Raw genomic sequence first — 23,586 nt, 5'->3', positions numbered from 1 at the left:
TTGGTTCTCCTGGACCTCTCAGCGGCCTTCGATACCATCGACCATGGTATCCTTCTGAATTGGATGTCTGAGCTGGGAGTGGGAGGTACTGCGTTGCAGTGGTTCCGCTCCTACTTGGATGGCCGATTCCAGAATTTGGTGCTGGGGGATTATTGCGCTGTGCCGTGGCTTCTAAGCCATGGGGTTCCACAGGGCTCTATCTTATCCCCTATGCTGTTTAACATATACATGAAGCCGCTGGGGGAGGTTATCCGGAGATGTGGACTGAGGTGTCATCAATATGCGGATGATACCCAGCTCTACCTTTCCTTTTCATCAAACCCAGGTGAGGCAGTGACTGTTCTGAACCAGTGCCTGGGCACGGTAATGGACTGGATGAGGGCTAACAAACTGAGACTCAATCCAGACAAGACGGAGGTACTGTTAGCGGGTGGTTCATCTGTCTGGCGAGGTGATGTTTGCCCTGTCCTGGACGGGGTTGCGCTCTCCCTAAAGGATCAGGTCCGTAGTTTGGGGGTGTTCTTGGATCCAGAACTGTCACTTGAGGCACAGGTGAACTCAGTGGCAAAGAGCACCTTTTATCAGCTTAGGTTGATATACCAACTACGCCCTTACCTGGACAGAGATAGCCTAGCTACAGTTATCCATGCTCTGAGAACCTCTCGCTTTAATTACTGCAATGCGTTATACGTGGGGCTGCCTTTGAAAACGGTCCGGAAGCTTCAGCTGGTACAAAACAGAGCAGCCCGTTTACTAACAGGGACTGGCTGGCGACATCATATTACCCCTGTCCTTTTACAACTTCATTGGCTGCCAGTCCAGGTCCGGGCCCGATTCAAAGTGCTGGTATTGACATTTAAAGCCCTAAATGGTTTGGGGCCACGTTATTTGAAGGAATGCCTCCTCCCATATGTACCTGCCTGGACCTTAAGATCATCTACAGGGGCCCTTCTCCGTGAACCCCTGCCAAAGGAAGTGAGGCAGGTGGCTACTAGGAGGAGGGCTTTCTCCGCTGTGGCACCCCGGTTGTGGAATGAGCTCCCCAGAGATGTCCGCCTGGCGCCTACACTGTACTCCTTTCATCGCCAGCTGAAGACCTTTTTGTTCTCTCAGTATTTTAACACTTAATTTGAACTTAAATTTAAATTTTACTGTTTTAACTCTGTATTTTAATTTTATATCAATTTTGCTGCGTGGTTTTTATTCTGGTTGTGCTTTTTATATTGTATTTTGTATTTGTGCTTTTAACCTGTTGGCTGTCTTACTATGGTTTGAATTTTTGTGAACCGCTCAGAGAGCTTCGGCTATTGGGCGGTATAAAAATGTAATAAATAAATAAATAAATAATAAGAGAGAAATATTTATGCTCAGGTTTATGTCTCCCTGATTCTGGTCTAAGAAGAAAACACCTGCAGAATTTAAAGTCTCCCTTCCTGGCTTTGAGAGCAGTTAAGAGAAAGTAAGTTTGATAGCCTTTCCCCACAGACCATTATGGAAGAGTACAGTGTGATATGGAAAAAGACATTATGCAAGATGATCCCCCTGCCTTATAGCTTCCCCTGTTGACAAAGTGTTTACAGCCTCATGAGTAATAAAAGATCATCAAGAGAAGGACTAGCAACAACCTAGATTCACAGTCTAGTTCAAACCTACGCCAGCAAAATAGATTTCTTGCTGCTCCAGTAACAAGGAGGACATATTTTCCAGATAACTCTGCAGAAAGTTGGATGAAGGTGTGTAATTAGTCAATTTGCCACAGCAGCTTTTCCTAGTGGAAATGGCAAAGACAGAAGAGGGCAGCACGGTAGACAAGCTTCAAGACAATGTCAACTGCATGGATTTTCCTCTGGCTTTTATCTAGTGCACCATCGTATTTCTACTCCAAGACAGTTTGCTGATTACATAAGCACTTGTCTCTGGCATACCATCAGATAATCGGACCTGGCTTTTCTGTGCAGACAAAGAGACCTATAAAGCTTACCATTTATAAGTAGGGGTGCAGATACAAAGCCTTTTACCAGCATTTAGCAAAATCAGAGCTTCTGGAGAAGCATACATAGAGGGGGAGCCGTTCGCAGCTATTTAGACAAATGCTTATATGGAGTAGGGAGAGAAGAATAAAGGACTCATCATATGATCCCAGAGCTGTGTTCTTCTTGCCCATGCTATCATTCATACCACCCAGAACACCCTGGTTTCTACAATATTTCCAGCTCTCATGGAACAGGACATATATGCCTTTAAAAGTTGTACAGAAAGGATAACTTGGGCAAGTTCAGCTTGTCCCAACACGACGAGCAGTATGCAGAAACAGAATGGGTCCAATTTGTTCCAACTACTCAACTACTGTGTGCAAGTGATTCCCTGCTTCCTTTCATGGTATGAGGGAAATCATAGTTTGTCAAAACCGGCACACATGTGCCTTCCCTTTTTTAAGACTAGGAAAGGAGAGAGAGACTTGCCATGTGAGAGGCAAGGCAGCACACAAGCCCAAGGTTCAAATATGTTATGCCAAACTATGGTTTGGTTTTACATCTGAACCCAGTGAATAGGATTCTCCCGCTCCCTCAAGTTTCTCAGTGAGTTCTTTATATTATGTGATTATTTTGACTGTGTTCACACATCATGCTAATCCATGGAATATTTAAACCATGGCTTGTTGCCCTACCAAGGGTTGACTGGCAGACAATTGATGCAACCGTGGTTTGTTCTCTCATCTGCTCCCTCCCTGTATCCCCAATGGCTTTGTGGCACTGTAGTACTGACAGGACTTCACCACATCAGCTACCTGTTTACCACAGGTCTCTTCTACATATGGAGGTAAGATGATTTATCTGCTGTTCCCAGAACCACTCATAGCTAACTGACGAACAGCTCCTTCCCCCATCCCCAGGCAAAATGCTGGAAACCTTCCTACTTCCTTTCAGAGAACATTAACCCCTTCTTAACGCAGCATAGGCCTTGACTTGTGGCAGTTGGATAGTTGGTGAGAGCATATTGCAGAATGGAGAAATGTATTTTTGGGGTAACTACTAGGAGGAGGGCTTTCTCTGCTGTGGCACCCCAGCTGTGGAATGAGTTCCCCAGAGAGGTCCGTCTGGCGCCTATACTGCACTCTTTTAGTTGCCAGATTAAGACCTTTTTATTCTCTCAGTATTTTAACACTTAATTCTAATTTAAATTTAAATTTTACTGTTCTAACTCTGTATTTTAATCTTACATCAATTTTGCTGCGTGGTTTTATCCTGGTTGTGCTTTTTATACTGTATTTTGTATTTGTGTTTTTAACTTGCTGGGTGTTTTATTATGGTTTTAATTTTTGTGAACCGCCCAGAGAGCTTCGGCTATTGGGCGGTATAAAAATGTAATAAATAAAACAAATAAATAAATAAACTTCCAAAGTCTAAAGTTCTTGTCCTCAGAGGAGTAGGGTGGAGATTGCTTGGAACATGCAATCTGGCTCTAGAAACTAGTTCTCCATGATGAAGACAACAAGAAAATTTGTTGAAATCAAAAGCACTAAATTTCTGCTACTAGACAACTAACCAATGCATTCTAGTGCACCAAGCAAACTGCAAGCTAAAAGATCTCAAAAAAGCTATGTAAAACTGTAAATAGTTGCCTGCATTTCAGATGCTCCATAAGAAACCTTTCCCAACCACCAGGTAATGTTCAACGCCAGCAGAATGAAGTGCTTTACCTCCGTGCAGAATGGTGTAAGCTGTGGGTGGACCATCGGCTGCACATACATGTGGAAGGTGGATTCAATTTCCATTGTCCGGCCATTTAGCTTCAGAATGGGGAACTCAATGATCTCCTACAATAAGAAGACAAGACATTAACCCATCTTTCAAAAGGAAAAAGAAAAGAAAAAAGAACCTTCCAAGAAACTAAACAGCAATCCGCACTTGCATGGAAAGAGCACGTAATATGTGACAAAAAGCATCAGTCAGGATGGGAATGATGGTTTGGGTCCTAAGAACGACAAGCAGAGTTCTGCCCGTGGAATAGGACTTTTCTGCCTCCTCCTTACTGATAAGGCCCCTGCACCCCCTGAAAAACTATTCAAGATGATCATTCATTGCAATGCGGGAGTCTGCATTTGAAAAGGTGTAATCAGCGGCGCACACACCCTGCATAAGCAGAATTGTCTTCTGATAGGGTTCAATTGGATGAATCCAAGACAAAAGTTTACACTTTAAGGACTTCAGGGTTGTATCCAACTGTGTATGTCCACCAGCAAAATACTGCAATGCGCTCTATGTGGGGCTGCCCTTGAAGCTGCTCCGGAAGCTGGAGCTAGTGCAGAATGCTGCAGCTCGGCTGTTGTCTGGAGCTGCCCTTTCCAGCATGTAACTCCTCTGCTGAGGGAACTGCACTGGCTGCCTATTCGCTACCGGGCCAGGTTTAAGGTTCTTGTACTTGTGTACAAAGCCATAAACAACTTGGGACCAGGATACCTGAGAGAGCGCCTTCTCCCTTACCAACCTGCCCGGTCACTGAGGTCATCCGAGGGCCTGCTCCTGGTGGTTCCACCTAGATCCATCCTCCAATTGGAATCCACCAGGGGAAGAGCCTTCAGCGTGATGGCTCCCCTCCTGTGGAATTCCCTGCCTCTGGAGGTCAGACAGGCTCCAACCTTGTACTCTTTTCGGTGCCTCCTGAAAACATCTTTATTCCAAGAAGCCTTTCTTTAACATGCAGCCTTGGATTTCTGTGTTGTTGTTGTTTTTTGCTTCTTTTTTAAAAAAATTTTAACTGTTTTATTCTGTTTTTATTTTCATTTTACCTTGTACACCGCTCCGAAATTTTTTCAATGAGGAGCGGTATATAAATATTCTAAACAAATTAATAAATTAAAATAAAACACTTACTGCTAGCTTAACCAATTCCCCCTTTCCCCCAGCAGCCCCCCACATGTCCCAAAAATCTGTTCCATGTTATTGGGAGAGTCTCTGGAGCATATCTGGTGAGTGCAAGGAGGAGAGGAAGTAAGACCCACTTCAAAACAGAAATCAACCCATGCAAAATGGATTTCACCCTAAATGTTGTTACAAAGATGGGCAAGTATAGTCCAAAACTATTACAACTATACCCCGATTGTGGGACATATTTTGCAGCCTTTACCCTCTTTAAGATCACACATTTAGTTTTGTTTGTTTTGTTTCTTTTTAAAGTCATGGTCACAGAGATAACATTGCAAATATTATTGCAGTATAGAAAAGAATCAGAAGGAAGATGAAGAACACAAATTAAGATTTTATTATTATTAAGTATTATTATTATTATTGTCTTATTACTGTATATAGCATCATCTATTACATGGAGCTATTCAGAGAACACATTTGACAGATCTCTACCTCAAGGGACTTACAATCCAAGAATACATACAAAGGAAGCAGAAGAGAAGGGACCTATACATACTATTTGTAAATATGTACATGAACTGCAGGTCCCATGCAACAATGCCATCCCATAGTATTGTATATTGAATCCCATCTGTACATATCTAGAACTGAAAACACAGCATGTTGGACTTCAGCTTCTGTGACTCTTGCATAGAAACTGAAGACAAATGAGAAACTCTGCTCCCACTCTACTCATGTACATAACCTTATACATGACTATTTTCCATAGCAAATTGATACTGTGAATAATCCATAGCAGTAGATTTTTATCCTACTTTCCCTCTATCAATAATGATAGAGGGAAAGAGAAACATTGAAAATTCAACAATTTGAATAATCAAAAATTTACACGGGCTTGTTAATAAAAAGTTTAAACAAGCCCAGTTACGATGGATCTGGCAATTATTAAAATATATACATGAAATTAAACAAAAACACCCAAGGAATAAAAGCGATAAAATCCTTTGTCTCTTTCCTCCCCACTCCACCCCCTCCCGAGTTTAATGTAAGAGGAGTGACAATTTGCTTGGTGTCTTTAAAGGATAATTTGTCTGTGTTATTTAATAGAGAAGCATGATGCTGGGGCTCTGGAGTGCAAATGAGCCTACTGAGTGATAGCCAAGCACCAAGCCTCTCAAATCACTTGTGGAGAAAACAGAATAAAAAAAATTGCTTTTTAATATTCAAAAACAGTTTGCAAAATTTAATCAAAGCAAAGCAAAAGCTAACATTTTTACCACTTTGACATTTTTATTAGTGCTTTCATAAATTTTTAAAGCATGAATAGAATTAGTTTAAAACAACAACAACAAAACTGCCTGAAAACATCTGGAAGAGGAAAAATAAGCCTAAAGAATGGAAGAAACTCCTCTGCCAGGAATATTTGCATCTTAAGAATCCAACTGCTACGGCTGAGGGAAATGAATTAAGTTCTTGGGCCCTAACCACAACCCTGCTATCCCAACATGTAGCGCCTCTTCGGGAGGTCATAATTGTGAAGTAATGGCATCAGCATCACCTCAGAGAATGTTTTTATTTTAATTTTTTTATTTATATTTTCTCCATCTCTGCTCTAACCATTACACTATCTGGTGATGAAATCCCAACCCTTCTCTATCTCCAAAATTAACAGTACAGTAATATCTTTGTTAGGACCAACTGCCTAGTCACATGTTAGAAATAAAAAAAAGTTTTTGAATTCTGCAGAACTCTTCTTAGGCTGAATGTTAAGCAAAGAAAGAAGGATGATGGGAGAGAGAACCTTGGGACTTTTATTAATGAACAAACATCTGCAGGCTATCTGCAGGTGTTCCGCTTTGGAGGTTTCTCTTTATTGTGTCATTGATATTTTGTATTTATTTATTCAGCACAGGATCACTTGCATTTAATGTGTGCTTTAGGTTTTTGAACCAGTTTGCTCTTTCCAAATTTTACCTTTTCTTTCTTTGCCACTTACATATACTCAGTCAAAACCATTTGCATTTTCCTTAACCACCACCACTACCAACGGGCAAATCATTATTAGTTGTCAGTGGCCTGTTTGGACATAATGCTAAACTGTGATTTTGTGTTGTATGTCCAAGCAGGACTGAGCCTCAGGCTCATATACTTTCACCATACCTCTGGTATGGCCATAAGTAGATCAGAAGCATCCGCTTCTACTTTTAAACCAACTAGAGTAATACAGTGAAGGGGTGACCTCTCTTCATCATTCTATCCTTATGAAACAGATATTATTTGTACAATCAAAATTAAATTTGGTGTGGAAAATCTCCTTGATGAGCCAAAGAAGCTATCCAGATTTCAGGAAAATCAAATTAAAATGATTCAGCAGTTTACAAATTTTGGCAGGAGTGATTTTCACCATTTCCAACCATTTTTTGTTAATAAATAATGTACTTTTAAGTTATCTTCTTAGACTGTTTGAGTCAGTGTACATGAGGTCTGAAGAGTACAGTAAATGACCATGCTGAAATTCAAAAGGAGCAGCTTTATCACTTCCTATGAAAACACACAGTGATCATGTCAGCATTTAGAAATTACATGAAGGCTTGTACTGCTACAGAAAGTGGAATTCGCTACATTATGTTTTAAAAATGGAAAGATTGGGATGAAAATACTTTCAGTTTAAGATGTAAGACCCTTAACTTCACCAATTCATTCTTAAGCAAAAAAGCATGAAGATCTGAAGTTAAGCTTCTCCCTTAATGTCTGCACTATGTAAGCAGTAAAGACATTCTACAGGCTCACATACGTGCTGACTTAACAATAACCATAGCCTGTAAAACTGATACTCTGATAGTGGCTGAACAGTATGTCAGTACATCTGTATTTATGGCATTTCTATACCATCCAATTAAACGGGCGGTTCACAAAGCTTTAAAATCAATAATATACAAAATATCACTCAAATAAGCTAAAATCAATCCATATAATCCATTTCAATTGATCTTCAGGCCTTGTTTTGGAACAGAACCTGCCTTGGTCACTCTGTGGGATGGCCTTTGCCGAGAGAGGGACAGGGGGAGTGTGACCCTGTTGATTTTCTTGGACCTCTCAGCAGCTTTCGATATCATCGACCATGGTATCCTTCTAGATGGGTTGTCTGAGGTGGGAGTTAGAGGCACTCCATTAGTTCCGATCCTACTTGGATGGCCGATTACAGAAGGTGGTACGGGGATCACTTCTCTGTGCCTTGGCAACTATGATATGTAGTTCCACAGGGCTCTGTTTTATCTCCCATGCTGTTCCATATCTACCAAAAACCACTTGTGGAGATTATCCAGAGGTGTGGGTTGATGTGTCATCAATATGTGAAAGGCACCTACCGTATTTCTTCGATTGTAAGACGCACACTAATTTCAGTACCACCGGCAGAAAAAAAACACCTAAGACACACCTGCGATTCTAAGAGATGTTTATATGGGGAAAAAAGTGTGTCTTAGAATCAAAGAAATAGGGTAGTTCTAAATCCAGGTGAGGCAGTGGCTGTTTAGAAACAGTGCCTGAGCACAGTAATGGACTGGATGAGGGCCAATAAACTGAGACTCAATCCAGACAAGACGGAGGTACTGTTAGTGGGTGGTTCATCTGCCCAGCTGGGTGATGTTCAACCTGTCCTAGAAGGGGTTGCACTCCCCCTAAAGGATCAGTTTTGTAGTTTGGGGGATGCTCTTGGACCCAGAACTGTTATTTGAGGCACAGGTGAACTCAGTGGCATGCAGCACCTGTTATCAGCTTAAGCTGATATACCAACTACGTCCTTAATTGGACAGAGATAGTCTAGCTACAGTTATCCATGCTCTGAGAACCTCTCGCTTTGATTACTGCAATACTTTATATGTGGGGCTGCCTTCAGCTGGTCCAAAATAGGGCAGCAAGACTGTTAATGGGACTGGCCAACATAAACTTATTACGCAAGTACTTTTCCAGCTTCACTAGCTGCCAGTCCATTTCCAGACCAATTCAGAGTGCCGGCATTAATATTCAAAGCCCTAAAAGGTTTGGGGCCAGGTTATCTGAACGATCATCCTGCGTGGCGCCTAAGATAATCTTCAGTAGTTCTTCTCCGGGGGGTCTTGCCAAAGGAAATGTGACAGGTACCAACCAGGAATAGGGCCTTTTCTGCTGTGGCACCCCGGTTGTGGAAAGAGCTCCCTAGAGAGGCTCACCTGGCACCTACGTTATCCTCTTTCTTGCTCCAGTGAAACCTTTTTATTTTCCTATGCATTTTAGCATTTCAGTCTTCTAGTCTATTAGCTCCATTGTTTTAAATCTCCGAATGTTTTTTTAAATTTATGAATTGTTAGTAGGTTTTATTCAGGTTGTACATTTATACTGTAGTTTTAAGCTTTAATATTTTACAACATATTTTATGCTGTATTTTTGTGGTTAAAATTTTTGTGAACTGACCACAGAACTTCAGCTATTGGGCAATATAGAAATGTAATAAATAAAATATCCCAAACCAATTCAAAAATCAGCATAAAACCAACACAGAGCAGCATAAAAACACTATAAAAACATAATTAAAACCCAAAAGGGAATAAATAGTTCATTGCAAGATCTAAAATATATTAAATCTTTATTTAAGAGGCCTGAGGAAATAAAATGTGTCTTCACTTGGCATTGTAAAGATACTAATGTAGGCACCATGTCAGCCTCTCTAGGGATGACATTCCATAATTGGGCACCATCACCAAAATGGCTGCCATCTCCCTGGTAGCAACTCACCTCATCACATTAGCCAGGGAACCTGGAGAAGGATCTATGATAAAGATCTTAAGCTCTGGGCAAGAAAATACAGGAGCAGGTGATCCTACATGTAACCTGGCCCCAAGCCATTTAGGACTTTAAACGTTAATACCAGCACTTTGAAATGCACTGGCCCATAAATGGACTAGAAGCCAGTGCAGATTACAAAGCACTAATGTAATATGATAGTGTTAACCCATCCCTGTTAACCATCTCTCTACTCTATTTCTGACCTGCTGAAGCTTCTAGAGCATTTAATTCTGAATAGTAACTTTGCTCATTTTACTCTTGGTTCATTATATCCAAAAATTGGATTTTGCAAGAGGTTCATTATCAGAATTAAAAGTTTATTCATTATTATTTTAGAATATTTTTGCATCACCCTCTCTGCTCAATGATTGCTTGAGACAATGTACAATAAAATACAACAATTAAAATATAAAAATAAGGAAACCTAAAACATATTTTAAAACCAGAGATTAATGATAATAACAGACAGTGGCATTACTCTTCAGCATGGCAGAAGAGTATCATCTTCACTAGTCATCTAAAAGGCAGTAAGGAGGAGGCTAACCTAACCTCTCTGGGGAAGGCATTCCACAACTGAGGCGCTACTACTCAAAAGGCCCCATTATGAGTGCCCACTAGCCTGACCTCTCTAAGAGGTGAGACACGCAACAAGGCCTCAAGTGACGAGTACAAATTTCGGACAGGGTCATACAGGAGGAGGCAGTCTTTGCAACAAACTTTACATTACAAAACTTATTGAAAATCAATGTAGCACTAACTCCAGCTTCAATACTGCCCCAACATAAAGAGCAAAAGGACTGGGACTGAAAGATCAAGGAAAGTGTGAGTTCATACAGCTTAAGTTGTAAACAAGTGAGGGTCCATGCCTGAGAAACATATTTCTTTGCCTGGCTGTTGTCAAAACTCTAGCACTTCAAAATCTCTGATGATAACGACAACATCCAAGGTATCAAAATTTTTACATTTCCCTTCCCTCTCAAGATTTTACATATTGTTGAGTATGGCAGATAATTTTGTTGGGGTGCTGAAGCATTGGAACTGAAGCTCAACTCAATACCTATGTTTCAGTTCTAACTTCCATTGCTGTAACATTTGGCAACCTCTCCCTTGGGTTTTTGACCATGAAGGAATGCATATCATGGAGAATACCCATTAGAGCAGGGAGAAGAAGCATAGAAATCTATGGGCAGAATCCAAAGGGGTGCTTATGCCTCTCCCTACTGTTTTCTGCCCCACCAATTCCACGGCACAAGCAGTGGGTACCACCAACTGTGTTGTGCAAGTGGGACCCACCACTAATGCAAGGAAGATGTAGTGCTTCCTAGGAAAAGCCCTGAAACGAGCAGAAACAATCATTTCTGGAAGGAGGCAGGGTTGACGAGGCTCTCTTATGTAAGCTCAGCCGACCTGCCTCCTTCCAGAAACAAGCATTTCTGCTCATTTTGGGTTGTCCCAGAAGCACTAAAGTACTGCTGCGCAAGCTGCATAAGTTGTTTGTGCAACGCATGCAGTGGGGTGGAAGAGAATTTCAGGCGGGGGGATTCTGCCCAGAATTAGAACAGGGCTGGGCAGCCTGTGGTCCCTCTGATATTGTTGGACTTTTGTTTCCATCAGCTCCAGTCAGCAGGGCCAATGGCTAGAAATGATGTGAGTTGTAATCCAAACAACATCTGGAGGGCAACAGGCTGCCCACTCACAATAATTAGAAACTCACAACAACTTCTGTAGCTCCGGGAATATCCTCAAGGGGGAGACGATATATATGGGCATATCAACTTCCCCTTCCTGTAAACACCCTGCCTAAGCTCAAGCCTTACATGACATTCATCAAGCAGTGCAAAGGGATTATCAGTTCTGGGGTTTCCTCTTAACAATTATCAGTCCTGTCTAAGTCTTTCTCCTCCTACTTTTAACAATTCAACTCTGGCACTGTTGCCCAGGAGTGTTGCACTGCGACGACAGATGATCCCATATTACTGTTCTGAACTGCATAAAAAGCTTCTTCTGTTGGATGGTATAGAAATGTAATAAATAAATAAATAAAATATGAAAGGAGACACAATCAGGCAGACTAAACCAAATGGAGGAAATAAAAAACTGAAACAACCAAGTCTGAAAATTTTGTGATCAAGCAAATTATTGCCAGCATACGAAAACTACAGGACTAAAAAGGCATACTAAGAAATCAGATGCCTTGCGGGGGAAGATCAACATCTTTATATTCCTTTTAATCCTTTTTTTCTTGGCTTCGTTGTTCAGTTTCTCAAAACGAGCAGAAAAGACCTTCCCCAAAGGCTGCTATCCCAATGTTCCCATGGGGTGGGAACAACTACTTTTTTCCTTAGGTCTCCAACAATGTTTGCTCCACTGGTATCTACAACAGATACCAGCCCTATGAAATCAGCACCACTGCTCACTAACAATGGTTAACCAGCCCTGCAATGAAATGTAACCTGCAACACTACTACTTTCCATTTAAACTTCCATTTGGAGAGCAGCACCATTTGGGGAGCCCGCCGTCCATCCTGCTAATAAAGACAAGTGTTGGGACCTTTAAAGCTGCCATTCATCTTAGGCCTTTATTAAATTCAATTTTCCCAAACCCATGATACATCATGAAATTAGGAGCTGACATTCCTGCGGAAACAAAAATATCTATCAAACATAAAGAGGAAAAAAGCGCTCCATTACCCAGAATTTATGGCTTAAAGCCGATCTGTTTCCACTTTTTTACAAGCATATGGTTTGTTTTAGATATCCAAAATGTTATTACAGATCTAGAATTTCATTAGGAGCTATTATGAAATGGTAAGCACTTACACACACAACCAAACAGCCTGGGTTTTAGAGCAGATAGACACAGACAGGCAACCTAGCCATCTTTAAAGTACTATAATTCATTCATACTGTCAATCAAGTTAAAAGAATGGATGGAAGAGAGGATAAAAAAAAGGGGGGGTTAGAAGTTAACTTGTAAGTTAACCTGGTTTGAGTGAAAATAACTCCAGAGTTGGTGCTGTGACAGTCCCACCACGAGGCACCTAGGCAGTTTAGAACATTTCTGATTGAACAAATTTGATGATGCAACACGCAAAAGGCATTTAAGATGCTCTGAAAGTTCAATCCACCTCTGTCTTACCATCAACCCATCTTTTTTTCGTAGCAATCTTTTTGTTTTTCCTTTTAAGTATGCCTCTTAGGGAAAAGCTCCCTTCATATTTTTACTTATTTATTTATTTATTACATTTTTATACCGCCCAATAGCCGAAGCTCTCTGGGCGGTTCACAAAAATTAAAACCATAATAAAACAACCAACAGGTTAAAAGCACAAATACAAAAAATACAGTATAAAAAGCACAACCAGGATAAAACCATGCAGCAAAATTGATATAAGATTAAAATACAAAGTTAAAACAGTAAAATTAAAATTTAAGTTAAAATTAAGTGTTAAAATACTGAGAGAATAAAAAGGTCTTCAGCTGGCGACGAAAGGAGTACAGTGTAGGCGCCAGGCGGACCTCTCTGGGGAGCTCATTCCACAACCGGGGTGCCACAGCCTAGAAAGCCCTCCTCCTAGTAGCCACCTGCCTCACTGTCTGTGTTCTGACCACACCACATCTGTTGCAAACTCTGACCTAACAATGAAGGTTCCTGAGCCTCTTGGTCTGCATGATCCCCAACTCACCCTTAACCCACTGTTGAGAACTTGGCAATCCCCTCACTAGCAATTGCTTGCTTACACCTCAAACACCAACCCCAGGGTCCAAAGTCATCACATTGCACTTTCTGACAAGCACTAACTGGAGTATTCCCCAATTCTGCCATGTAGATTTCCACTATAGGAATTTGCCATAATGCCAAAATAAGAGATGGGATAATACTAGTCAAAAGAGTACTTATACTATTCCCTAAGATTTTAGACACAGTTAAACCCATTTGTGCCACCAATGCACACTGCCATGGACAAACTGAAAAGGAAAGCAAGGATTCAAATTGCTCATGATGAAGTAATAAGTTTTAAAGTTCTGCTGCCCAATGTTATGACATGTGTATACACCAATATGTACTGACAAATTCTGCACACAGCTGATCAGCACAGGTATTTGCATTTATATGGTAGGAAGAGAGTTTCTGATATCAATTTTAACTTGTCAGCTAAACACACACACACAGAGTTGAAATTACAAACACTCTTACCAAATAAGCCTGCCTTAAATCATCTCGGATGTAATCGTCTGAAGTACTTGCGTTCTAAAGAGTTGGCAGCCCATGAAGAATTTCTGACCTACCACCCTCAGAGGAAAATACACATACACACACATGCCTGCAGCCACCTTGGGTAATTTGCCTACCCCACAAAAAGTCGTCAAGAAACAGATGGGAGCCTGAATCTCAACTGGCCTGTTGAAAACTTAAAAGGACTTTCCTTTCCGAGGGATTAGAAAAATTCATGAGGGCCTGTGATTTCAGCACTATAAACCCAACCTATTTCACTCCACCCTCCTAAACAAAACAAAACAAAAAAGCTCCTGGCATGATCGTTGAGATGAGGGAAAGGAGAAACACTAGTGAAAGGAACAAAATTAAGGCTCTAGCCAATGTGAGCTTTCTTACTGAAAGGTTATGTTACAAGCTTAACTGCTTGAGCCACTTCTGGAGAAATCTCTTGATTTGGGAACAACGCAAAACAAAATAATTACACTGATATTCACAGAGGAACACTTTGTCCACAATATTGGAGCCCTTATTAGATTACAGAAATAAAATACCCACAAGAACATTCAGGCTCTCAAATGTCTATCTGATCAGTGGGCAAGACACACACAAAGATATTTATTGGTAGTGGATAAGATTACCCCATTCAGTTTAAAAAACTGCAATTGAGAATAATTTATTTTCCCCCATCGTTGCAAAAAATTTAATAAATATAAAGAATGAAAGATGCCACAAGAAAATCAAAGCTGACTGTTCTCACTGCAATAAAAAAGCCGGGTGCTGTTGATAGTAAGAGATGTTTCTGATAAGAGAAAGGACAGTGCTCTCTGCTTAAAATACAGCTTGTATACACCTCCAAGAGAGGAAACCAGGATTTCAGTGGCAGCAGCTCATTTCATTCAACAGTTTTTCTTCTTTTCTTTTGAAAAGACAAAAAAAAAGTCATTTTATGCACAAGGAGCTTGTTTCTTAAACAAACACTTGCGTTTTTGATTTACACCACAGGCTGTTCCTAAATAATTTATGGCGGGTTAAATTTATTGCACAGCCCTGGCCGGCTGCAAATTCGAATTGCCAAATAATTAGATTTTAGGGCAATGCTTATAAATTATCCGCCGATTTGTCCGGACTTGTTTGTCAGTCGCTTTGTGCTCCAGGTCATCTTTGGCATTTCGCTGTTTGTGTTTTAATTGCTGATTTACACTTTGACAGATGAGAGTTGATGCCTCCAAGTGGGGTGAGGGTAAGAGATAGAAGAGTCAGAGATCGTAGAAGGCTTGGGTTGAATCCCCCCTCTTTTTTTCCAAGGCAATTAGAAGAAGGGACAACATGTGGACAGTACTGGCCTAGTGAGTTTTTAATTATTATTTTAATGAGAGCTGGCTGGATTGAGTAGTCCTACACTAGCCTCCAGGGGTACACATGGCTAAACAAGCTGCCAGCCCACCTCCAAAATCCACTTTCAAAATTTCTGCAAAACTGACCACATAGAGTCATTACAGAAAGAAAAAAATCCCTGCTACATTAGTTAGCCATCCTTCGTCAAGCTATCTCAACAGACGTTTATACACACACTGTGTGTTACTCTAGCAAAGCACATCTGTCTTGAAATACTCAAGCCGGTGTGTTCATTAGTCCACTGAAGAGCCTTTCAGGACAGTATTTAATACCAAACTACATTTGTCACAGTTACCTGAAGAAAACAATACACAGATATTTGTTGGTTCAGAAAAATTTAAACATACCATGTACTTGGAAAAGAGAAATAAAAAAGGCCAATGACAAAGATATTAGAAATTTCCATAATTTTCAGTTATTATATTTCTACACTGCCCCATAGCCAAAGCTCTCACAAAAATTAAAAACCATTAAAATATATTATACAAAACACACACAAAAGTATTTGTATGCCAGGCATCCAAACAGGAGAAAAACCAGTGCAATGCTGTGCCTCCCACTCCCAACTCAGACAATCATCCCAGAAGGATACCATGCCTGATGGTATCAAAAGATACTGAGAGATCAAAGATAATTAACAAGGTCACACTCCCCATCTCTCTCCCAACATAGGTCATCATGCAGGAAAACCAAGGCTGTCTCCATGCCAAAACCTGGCCTGAACCCTGATTGAAACGGATCTAGATAATCAGTCTCATCCAAGAATGTATGGAGCTTGTCCATGAAAGGAAGCTATGCCACCGGCTTAACATTACTAAGATTTTCCAGGTCCAGGGAGGTTTCTTCATGTGTGGGCTCACCACCACTTCTTTGAGGTCGCCTGGGACCACTACCTCTCACAAGGAGCCATTAAATGTCTGGGCCATATTTCCCTAACCTGGCTAGCCCTTCCTCCCAATGCCTTAACTCCCTTGACTGTAATCACACTAATTGGGGGGGGGGGGCTCTAGTCCCCCACCTTGGCTCCACATTCTCTCTCCCAGGCACATAACAAGATGTTTTAGGGGAAATAGCCAACCTTACACACAAAAAGTTGCAAGCCAAACCATCCGATGTTAGGGGAGTGGCCTTTACTTTTGCATCCCCCACTCAAAGGGGCAACCCCACCTTTAGTGTTGCTGCCACCCCATGTCAGGGCTGAGCAGATAAGAAGAACACTCCCAGGCACCTTGAGCACAGCTAGACCAAATCAGCTGTAATTTGCCTGGGGGAGTGTCTCTTCCCTTCAGCTCCAGCCTCAGGATAACTTCTCAGGGGCAGCAAACACAATGCCAGGTAGGGCCAGAAAGATAAGTTGTCCCACCTGCTGCTATAGAATGTCCAGGGTGCCTGCCTCTCCTTGTTCCAAGGCTTGAATGGCTGAGCATTAAAGAACAGAGCAGTGTCATGAACCAGGCAAAGACAATTAGGAACTAATGTCTGCTGTCAGAGCTTTTAATCCTATGTCTTTCCTCTTTACTTTCTTCAAATCATACTTTGCCATTTCACAGAAGTCATAAATCCAATTTACTAACCTAAAATGCTGTCCCAAGCATCCCTAACAAGTCTGATTCCACAATATGCCCATTATTTGGCTATCCTTACATCCATCATAATATCTAGGCTAAATCTACACTGCAGTAACAAAACAATTATTCCTGTCTCTTTTTTGCCCCAAATCATACCTATTTAGAAAATGGCAATGTCTCAATTTAGGAACATCAAAATGCAGTATCTTAACCAGCCATGGAGGTCACTGTTGAATCATACACACACACACACACACCATACTTCATCTCAACTGAAGCCAACAAGTTCAAAATTAACAGTTTCTCAGAAATGTAATTTGGGGAGGAGGGAGATTAAAATACGGACACAAAGGTCAACCTGTACAAGTTGCCTTAAAAATGCAATCAGCTAACACTGGGTGGGGAGAGAAGGAGTAAAATTTGTTAAATATTCAGAGAGAAGAATCAGGAAGTACTATGTATAACATGTATTCATACACAACAAGTTTAATATGTACAGAGTACACACACACATGCACGCAACAAATCTCTAATCTTGAAACTCACCATTATGGGATACTGTAGTATAAGGTAGTATAAGTGGATTTTAAAAAGGCTGCACTATACATGGAAGATTATCAACAGCATTTATCCAAGATGGTTGGAACAATTTCAGGAAGGGCATCCTGAAATTTGAAACTACTAAAAATTGGAAGAAATTGGCAGCAACGAGAATCCTATGTTCATGCCCTGTACTATAACATAGATTTTCTAAAGCATCTGGTATGGAAGAGTGGATAAACTGCTTGTAAACTGCTATTAACCTTGTAAGGCTACTCTTATGTGGGAAAATAGCAGGGTTCATAAACGAAATGTGTGAAAGAAATGAAGGAACCTGAGTAATGCAGAAAACTAAAGAAAATGTTGAGCTTGAATGCCAAGAAAACAGCCTAAAACATAACATGCCTCTGAGTTGATTCACATAACCATTGGAAGTATAGTAGCCGCTTAAAAATCAGGGGTGGGCAAAAGCAACTGCCAGCATGGTCAATGACAAGGAAAGCTGGGGTTGAAGTCAAAAACATCGGGAGATCTGCTTTCTGCCCACCACTGCATTGCATGACAACTCCCTGTCTGTGGCTAGCCATTCCATGCAACTACCTTCAAAGTATGGGTAAGGCTTCTTACTATTACTATCTATAAAAGCTCAAGAAACAACTTTTGCATTGGCATAGGGGGGGACTTTCTTCTGCATACAACTGTCCAGTCATGGCCAAGGAACTGGTGTGGAGGAATGTCAAGGGGCTACTATATGCACAATGATCATACGAATAGCCCCTTAAACAGGATCTCTCATAAAAGAAATCTCACTGTTTGAAGCAAGGACTTGGACTAGGCAAACAATCTAGGAACATAACTTTAGTCTGATTACAGCCAAAACACTTCACATTGGATTGTATGCACTATACTGTAGATACAAAAGGCTAATTTTATAAAAGGAGATGCCTTTTAGTCAAAAGGTATTACAGCAACTCCTAAAATAATACATCTGAGTACCTGTAGAGAACATGGCTCTAAAATTCAGATAATTGCTTTTTCTTAATTATTTTTTTTCTTAATTATTTTTTTAAGACTGTTCTATGTAACAATTACACTCATAGCAACACTACATTAATTATACACTAAACAAACTACCACTGCAACAAGCCCAAACAAAATTCCACATGCTAGATGAAATACGTGAGAAACTGCATTTTTCCACTATTGCAGATGAGCATTTTCTATTACTGCAGATTTCAAGTTATTAAGTGAATCTGCAAAGAACATTAGCCCCATCGTTAAAAAGGCTTTACAAACTCAGAACTGCTTTGATTTATTAAAGATAGGCAGGATATTCATTTTAATAAATTATACAAATTATAAGTAAACTATGTTCAACTGTGCTTAAGTGCAAAACTGTGTGTGTGTGTGTGTGTGTGTGTGTGTGTGTGTGTGTGTAGGTGAGGAGGGATAGGTCTAAAAAAGAAACAAGCAAAAACAATCAAATGCATCAAATTGGGTTTATTCGAAAATTAAGATGTATACTGATAAACAAAAGATACATTTTGGGAAGAATCTTAGCATTTGCTCTTATGAGAAGTGTCAGCCCTCTCTTCAACGCTAGAAATGGAAACATCTTTTAAATCAAAGAATAAGGTCTGAAAGGCAATGAACTGCCCATGGGGAAAGAGAGCAATCTCTACCTCCATACTTAGTTTGCTTCCTTTCCATGGCGCGTGGTAACAAAGACATCCCTTTTCTCAAGCACAGAAACAGCAAACTAGCTATGAGACAAGAGAACAATCTCTCCATCCATGGGTAGTTCACTGTCTTTCTATGGGGAAGGGGTGGGGGAATATGTCTATGTGTGTGCATCCAAGCAAGCACACCAGGGGCCATATGCCAGCACTTCGGGCTGTGACTCTGCCCACTGCTGGCTAGCAGCTACCAACATGCTTGCATAGAGCCAATGTAGCCCTTGGGCCCAAAACGGTTACCCACCCCAGCTTACACCGATTGGTAGTGGGTCTCCAGAGGTTTAGACTAGGGTTGGACACATCGCACAAGGTATTGGTTTCCCTCTATTCAGCACTGGTTAGGACTCATCTTGAATATTGCATCCAGTTCTGGGCACCATACTTCAAGAGCAGTGAAAGGAGGGAATGCCTCTCTAGCAGAGCCGCCGGGATAGTTTTTTTGCAGCAATGGCTGGTGGGATACCATCCAGAGGACTGAGGGAGCAGAGACGGCGGAGGAACTGTTAATCCAACATCGCATTGACTTTTACTCAATTCCACGGTAGCCCACAGTCACACAATGGTGGAGTTAGAACATGTTGTGCGGGGAGTACCTCCCAAAAACTCAATTGTTGACTGGAATTTTTACACTGCATTGACTAACATGTTGTCTGAACTGAGCCTGCCATTCAGTAAGGGACCCTCATCGGCTGTTGAAAGTTTGATCTCAGGGAAGTAGAAAGTGTTCAGAATGGAACTTGCTGCATTGCTGAAGGAAGCTCAATGTGAATCAATAAAATGCAGCAAAATCTGCAGGGATTGAGTTTAACAAGAATTACATACGAAGAGCAAAAATAACCTTTGGGGATCAAAAAAGCAAAATACTATTTGTGGGGGAGGAAGAATGAGTCTGCTCCCTGGAATCTTCATGTTAAGTGGGTTTGGTTCGCTCAGCAAAGGTATACAATATACTTTGTGAATTGCTCTTATAGCAAAATTGCGCAAAGAACTTGTTTCACCTCCACTGCAAGCTTTCACTCTACTCACAGCATCCCTGTTTAGGAATAAATTTCATTTTCGGAAAACAGAAAGCAAGACTTGACCAAGGGATTGCATCCAACAATGCCATTCCGCTAGCATAAATGATGTTGTGCTAGCAGAAACAAAGTTCAGAACTACATGCAAGTGGAGAATCCAACTGAAGTTCCACTTGTGCAAGAAGTTGCACAGCCACTTGCAGATCTTGGATTTACAAACTGGTCCTCTACCACTTGCACAACAGGACAAGGCAGCGGAGCTCTGCTACTGCAACAATTTCTTCTGCAAACTATATGTTGGATTTAAGAGAAAGATGTGAAATCTATGCCTGAAATGTTTTGGGGAGCTATATTTGAATTCATCCTGTCAAAGATTTGGACTTTTTTTTGTTACCAGTAAGTCTGCAAGAGCTGAACTGATCCCACCTACTTTTAAGCTGTTGGTCCTTCAGAATATTTAACTGGTTGTCATACTCCAAGATACAAGAAAGCTGTTGTGAAAGGAAGGATGCTACTTTCATTTTACTGGTCTCTACCTAGATGTTATTAGACTAATTGCTCCAAATCTCATCTTCACCATACATGAACTTCAGTTTCATCTCCAAGTGCTGACCCTGATCCTACTTACCTGTCTCAAGCACAAGCCCTGGTTCTTATTCTACATGCCATCATGATTCAAGTTCTAATAGTATTTATTCCATTTTTAAAAGACTTCGGATTTCCCAGAGTAAACCCAGCCCTGCCCTGGTGCTTAACTATGTGGAAGTTTGCAAGGCCAGAGACTGGTTAGTTTGGGTGTTTCTGCTCTTCAATTTGTGCTTGGTCCAGCCCTCTGCTTCTTACATCCTTTTCAACACAGGTTAGCTACTCTATGAGACACTCTACACATATGCTAGTTTTCCAAAAGCCCCTCTTCAGATTCATTTTAATTGCACATCAGTAAAGAAATATAACTTTGACATAGGGAACAAGCTCTCATTTCTAGTTAAGATATTTTGAGTAAAGTCTCTTTAGTGCCCCCACAGGTTTCTACAGAAACACGACAGCCCTGGACAGAGAAATGCATGGTGCAGCTGAATCTTGGACACAGTTGATGAAAAGATCCAACTGAATAACGTTCACCTTTAATGCACTATCTTCCCCACAAAATATATAGCCAAGCCGCGATGGCACATATTGTTACATTCCGCAGCAAGGACTTGGGGGACACAGCTCCTTAAAGTTGTAGTAATCGTATTCCACTCATGCTCCATTTTTATTGCCAGCTGTAAACTAGCTCTACATGCATCATGGTTTGCATCAAAATGCACACAGGCCAAGCCCATATCCAAAAGGGACACGGTAGAGTCAATTTATGGCTTTGACAGGTCTTTGCACCCAAGGCTGGGCACACAGGAAACAGCCAGAAAAAAGTTAAGACATTCCTGCAATATTACTCACAAAAATCAACTACACCTCCCCATAAACACTCAAGACTGCAAGACTTTTGGAAGATTTTCTTTTTTAAAAAAAAAAATCCAGTTTATTTCAATAGGATAAAGTAACATAAAGCCAGGCACACCTTCAAGACACCAATACTGAGATGCAATCCCTCTGAGGCCCATACAAACCAAGCTACAAAGAGGACCTCGGAAGGAAGCTGAAAATGGCAACCTGATCAACAGAAATTATCTCTACAGTTTTCCCTGGATTCAAATTATTTGGCAGGGGTGATGCTTAAAAAAAATCCAAGCCCCACCCTCCAATTTTTCCCTATTTTAGGCCAATCATGAATTACCACTCCCATAACTTTCTAAAACTGTAGATAAAGGGACCATGACAAAAGATAATGAGGCTGGGCTCCCTCCACCGCCCAGTAATTCAAGCGATCTTGCCCCATCAGAAATTTCAGGGGGATAAGGCCATTATAATGCAACTTAAAATGCTTTGATTTTTAATGTACATGGGGGAAGGTGGCAAACCCATTTTTCAGCCGAAGGAAATACACTGAAGTGCAAAACTGAATTAAGACAGCCATATTACACAGCTCCACCGAAACCCACAATTCTGAATGTCTATTACCATATTGACTAGGAGGCTTATTTTTATGTAGCAACCCTTTCTGATTCAAAATCTTAAGCAGAAAGACTAGAGAGCTCCATAACCATAACAGTATAGAAATCTAAGCTGCTCAATACATAACAGGCATATGCAATATCCTGAACATCTCCCCTTTCATTTATTAAATTAATATCCTTAGCTTGCTTAGCTGTGAAGAAGCTGGAAAATGCATGTGCATTATTCATATTTAGAAGAGGAAGGAGAACCAGAGGGGGACATATTGTTGGGGTTTCTAGTGATCATGAAGAGATGACATATTTCTGGAGGTATGTCTGCACTCACCCCAACTCCCAGGATTCTTTGCCCTTGCCCTACCTTGCCCTCTTTATCAGAATTATTTCACAAACTAATTCTCATTCTCTCTCTCTCTCTCTAATTAAAAAACAAACACAAACATCTTTGACCACCATGCAGTATTCTGCCTGAAGACTTTTTATTTTTAGTTGCAGAATATTAATGAATTGCAGTATAGATATATCTTCAAAGATATTTTTTTCTAAAAAGCTGGTGCACTGCCAATCCCAAGGGGAGTTGTGCAGAAACAGTTGTGCAATCAAGACTTATCCACCGGCCCATAATAGCTCAAAGTTACCTTTTGAAGTGATACAAATATCATTTGGCTTCTAAATTAACACCTAAGTGAAACAAATGCAAGAAAGGGAAGTTAATGCCTTCCAGCTCTTTTGCAGAATCCAACAAGCAGGGCTGCATATTCACACCTAAGAGTATTTCACTTGCAAGTTAAGGGCTTGGTTATTCCCATTGAAAAGGAAACACTAGTACTGGAGCAATTCTTTCCAAGCAGGGAAGGCAGAAGGGCAGAAATGCCTCAAACGGCTTTTCAGACTCCTCAAACTGACGGAAAGTACAGAAGAGATCAGCAACTTCCAAGAATGAAGAGAGAAGGGAGGGAAATGCATTCATTTTGTTGATTATTTCTTTAGCACAATTAAATGAACTGCTCTACAGTGTTCTTTCTTTTCCCCTCTCTATTTCTGTCCTCTTAATGTTATTCTGAACATGCAGTTCACTATCTTAAACATGAAGAACTAAGGGTGTAAGAATTGCTTGTCCAGAGCTAACAGTGACTAAGCTGAGATTCAAATTCTTGAAGTCTTGCAGTAGCAATCCATTGGGGATCTCTCTCTCAAAACAAACAAATAAAAAAGCTAAAAATATTTTAAGTGCCATTGTGCTGGACCCAGATTGAAATTTCTGGGGTCATCTTGGGTTGTCAAACTTCATACCTATCTATAAAATGGGAACAAGCACCACCCTTCAGAGGTAACAGATGTAAGTTCACAAGGTTTTGGGGCTGTT

At 40.7% G+C, this 23,586-nt stretch overlaps 1 protein-coding gene across 1 annotated transcript in view; it reads right to left on the bottom strand.

The window, feature by feature from the left end:
* The window catches only part of ERI3 (ERI1 exoribonuclease family member 3), a 247,474-nt gene that overhangs the window by 207,719 nt on the left and 16,169 nt on the right, over positions 1 to 23,586 (bottom strand). The window contains exon 3 of the mRNA XM_063136972.1: positions 3,701 to 3,817. Within this exon, the coding sequence (XP_062993042.1) occupies positions 3,701 to 3,817 (117 nt within the window). The remainder of the gene's footprint in view (positions 1 to 3,700; positions 3,818 to 23,586) is intronic.

The sequence above is a fragment of the Elgaria multicarinata genome, chromosome 1, assembly GCF_023053635.1.
Source record: "Elgaria multicarinata webbii isolate HBS135686 ecotype San Diego chromosome 1, rElgMul1.1.pri, whole genome shotgun sequence".
NCBI classification, from domain to species: domain Eukaryota; kingdom Metazoa; phylum Chordata; class Lepidosauria; order Squamata; family Anguidae; genus Elgaria; species Elgaria multicarinata.
This window is presented reverse-complemented; position numbering and strand designations above follow the sequence as displayed.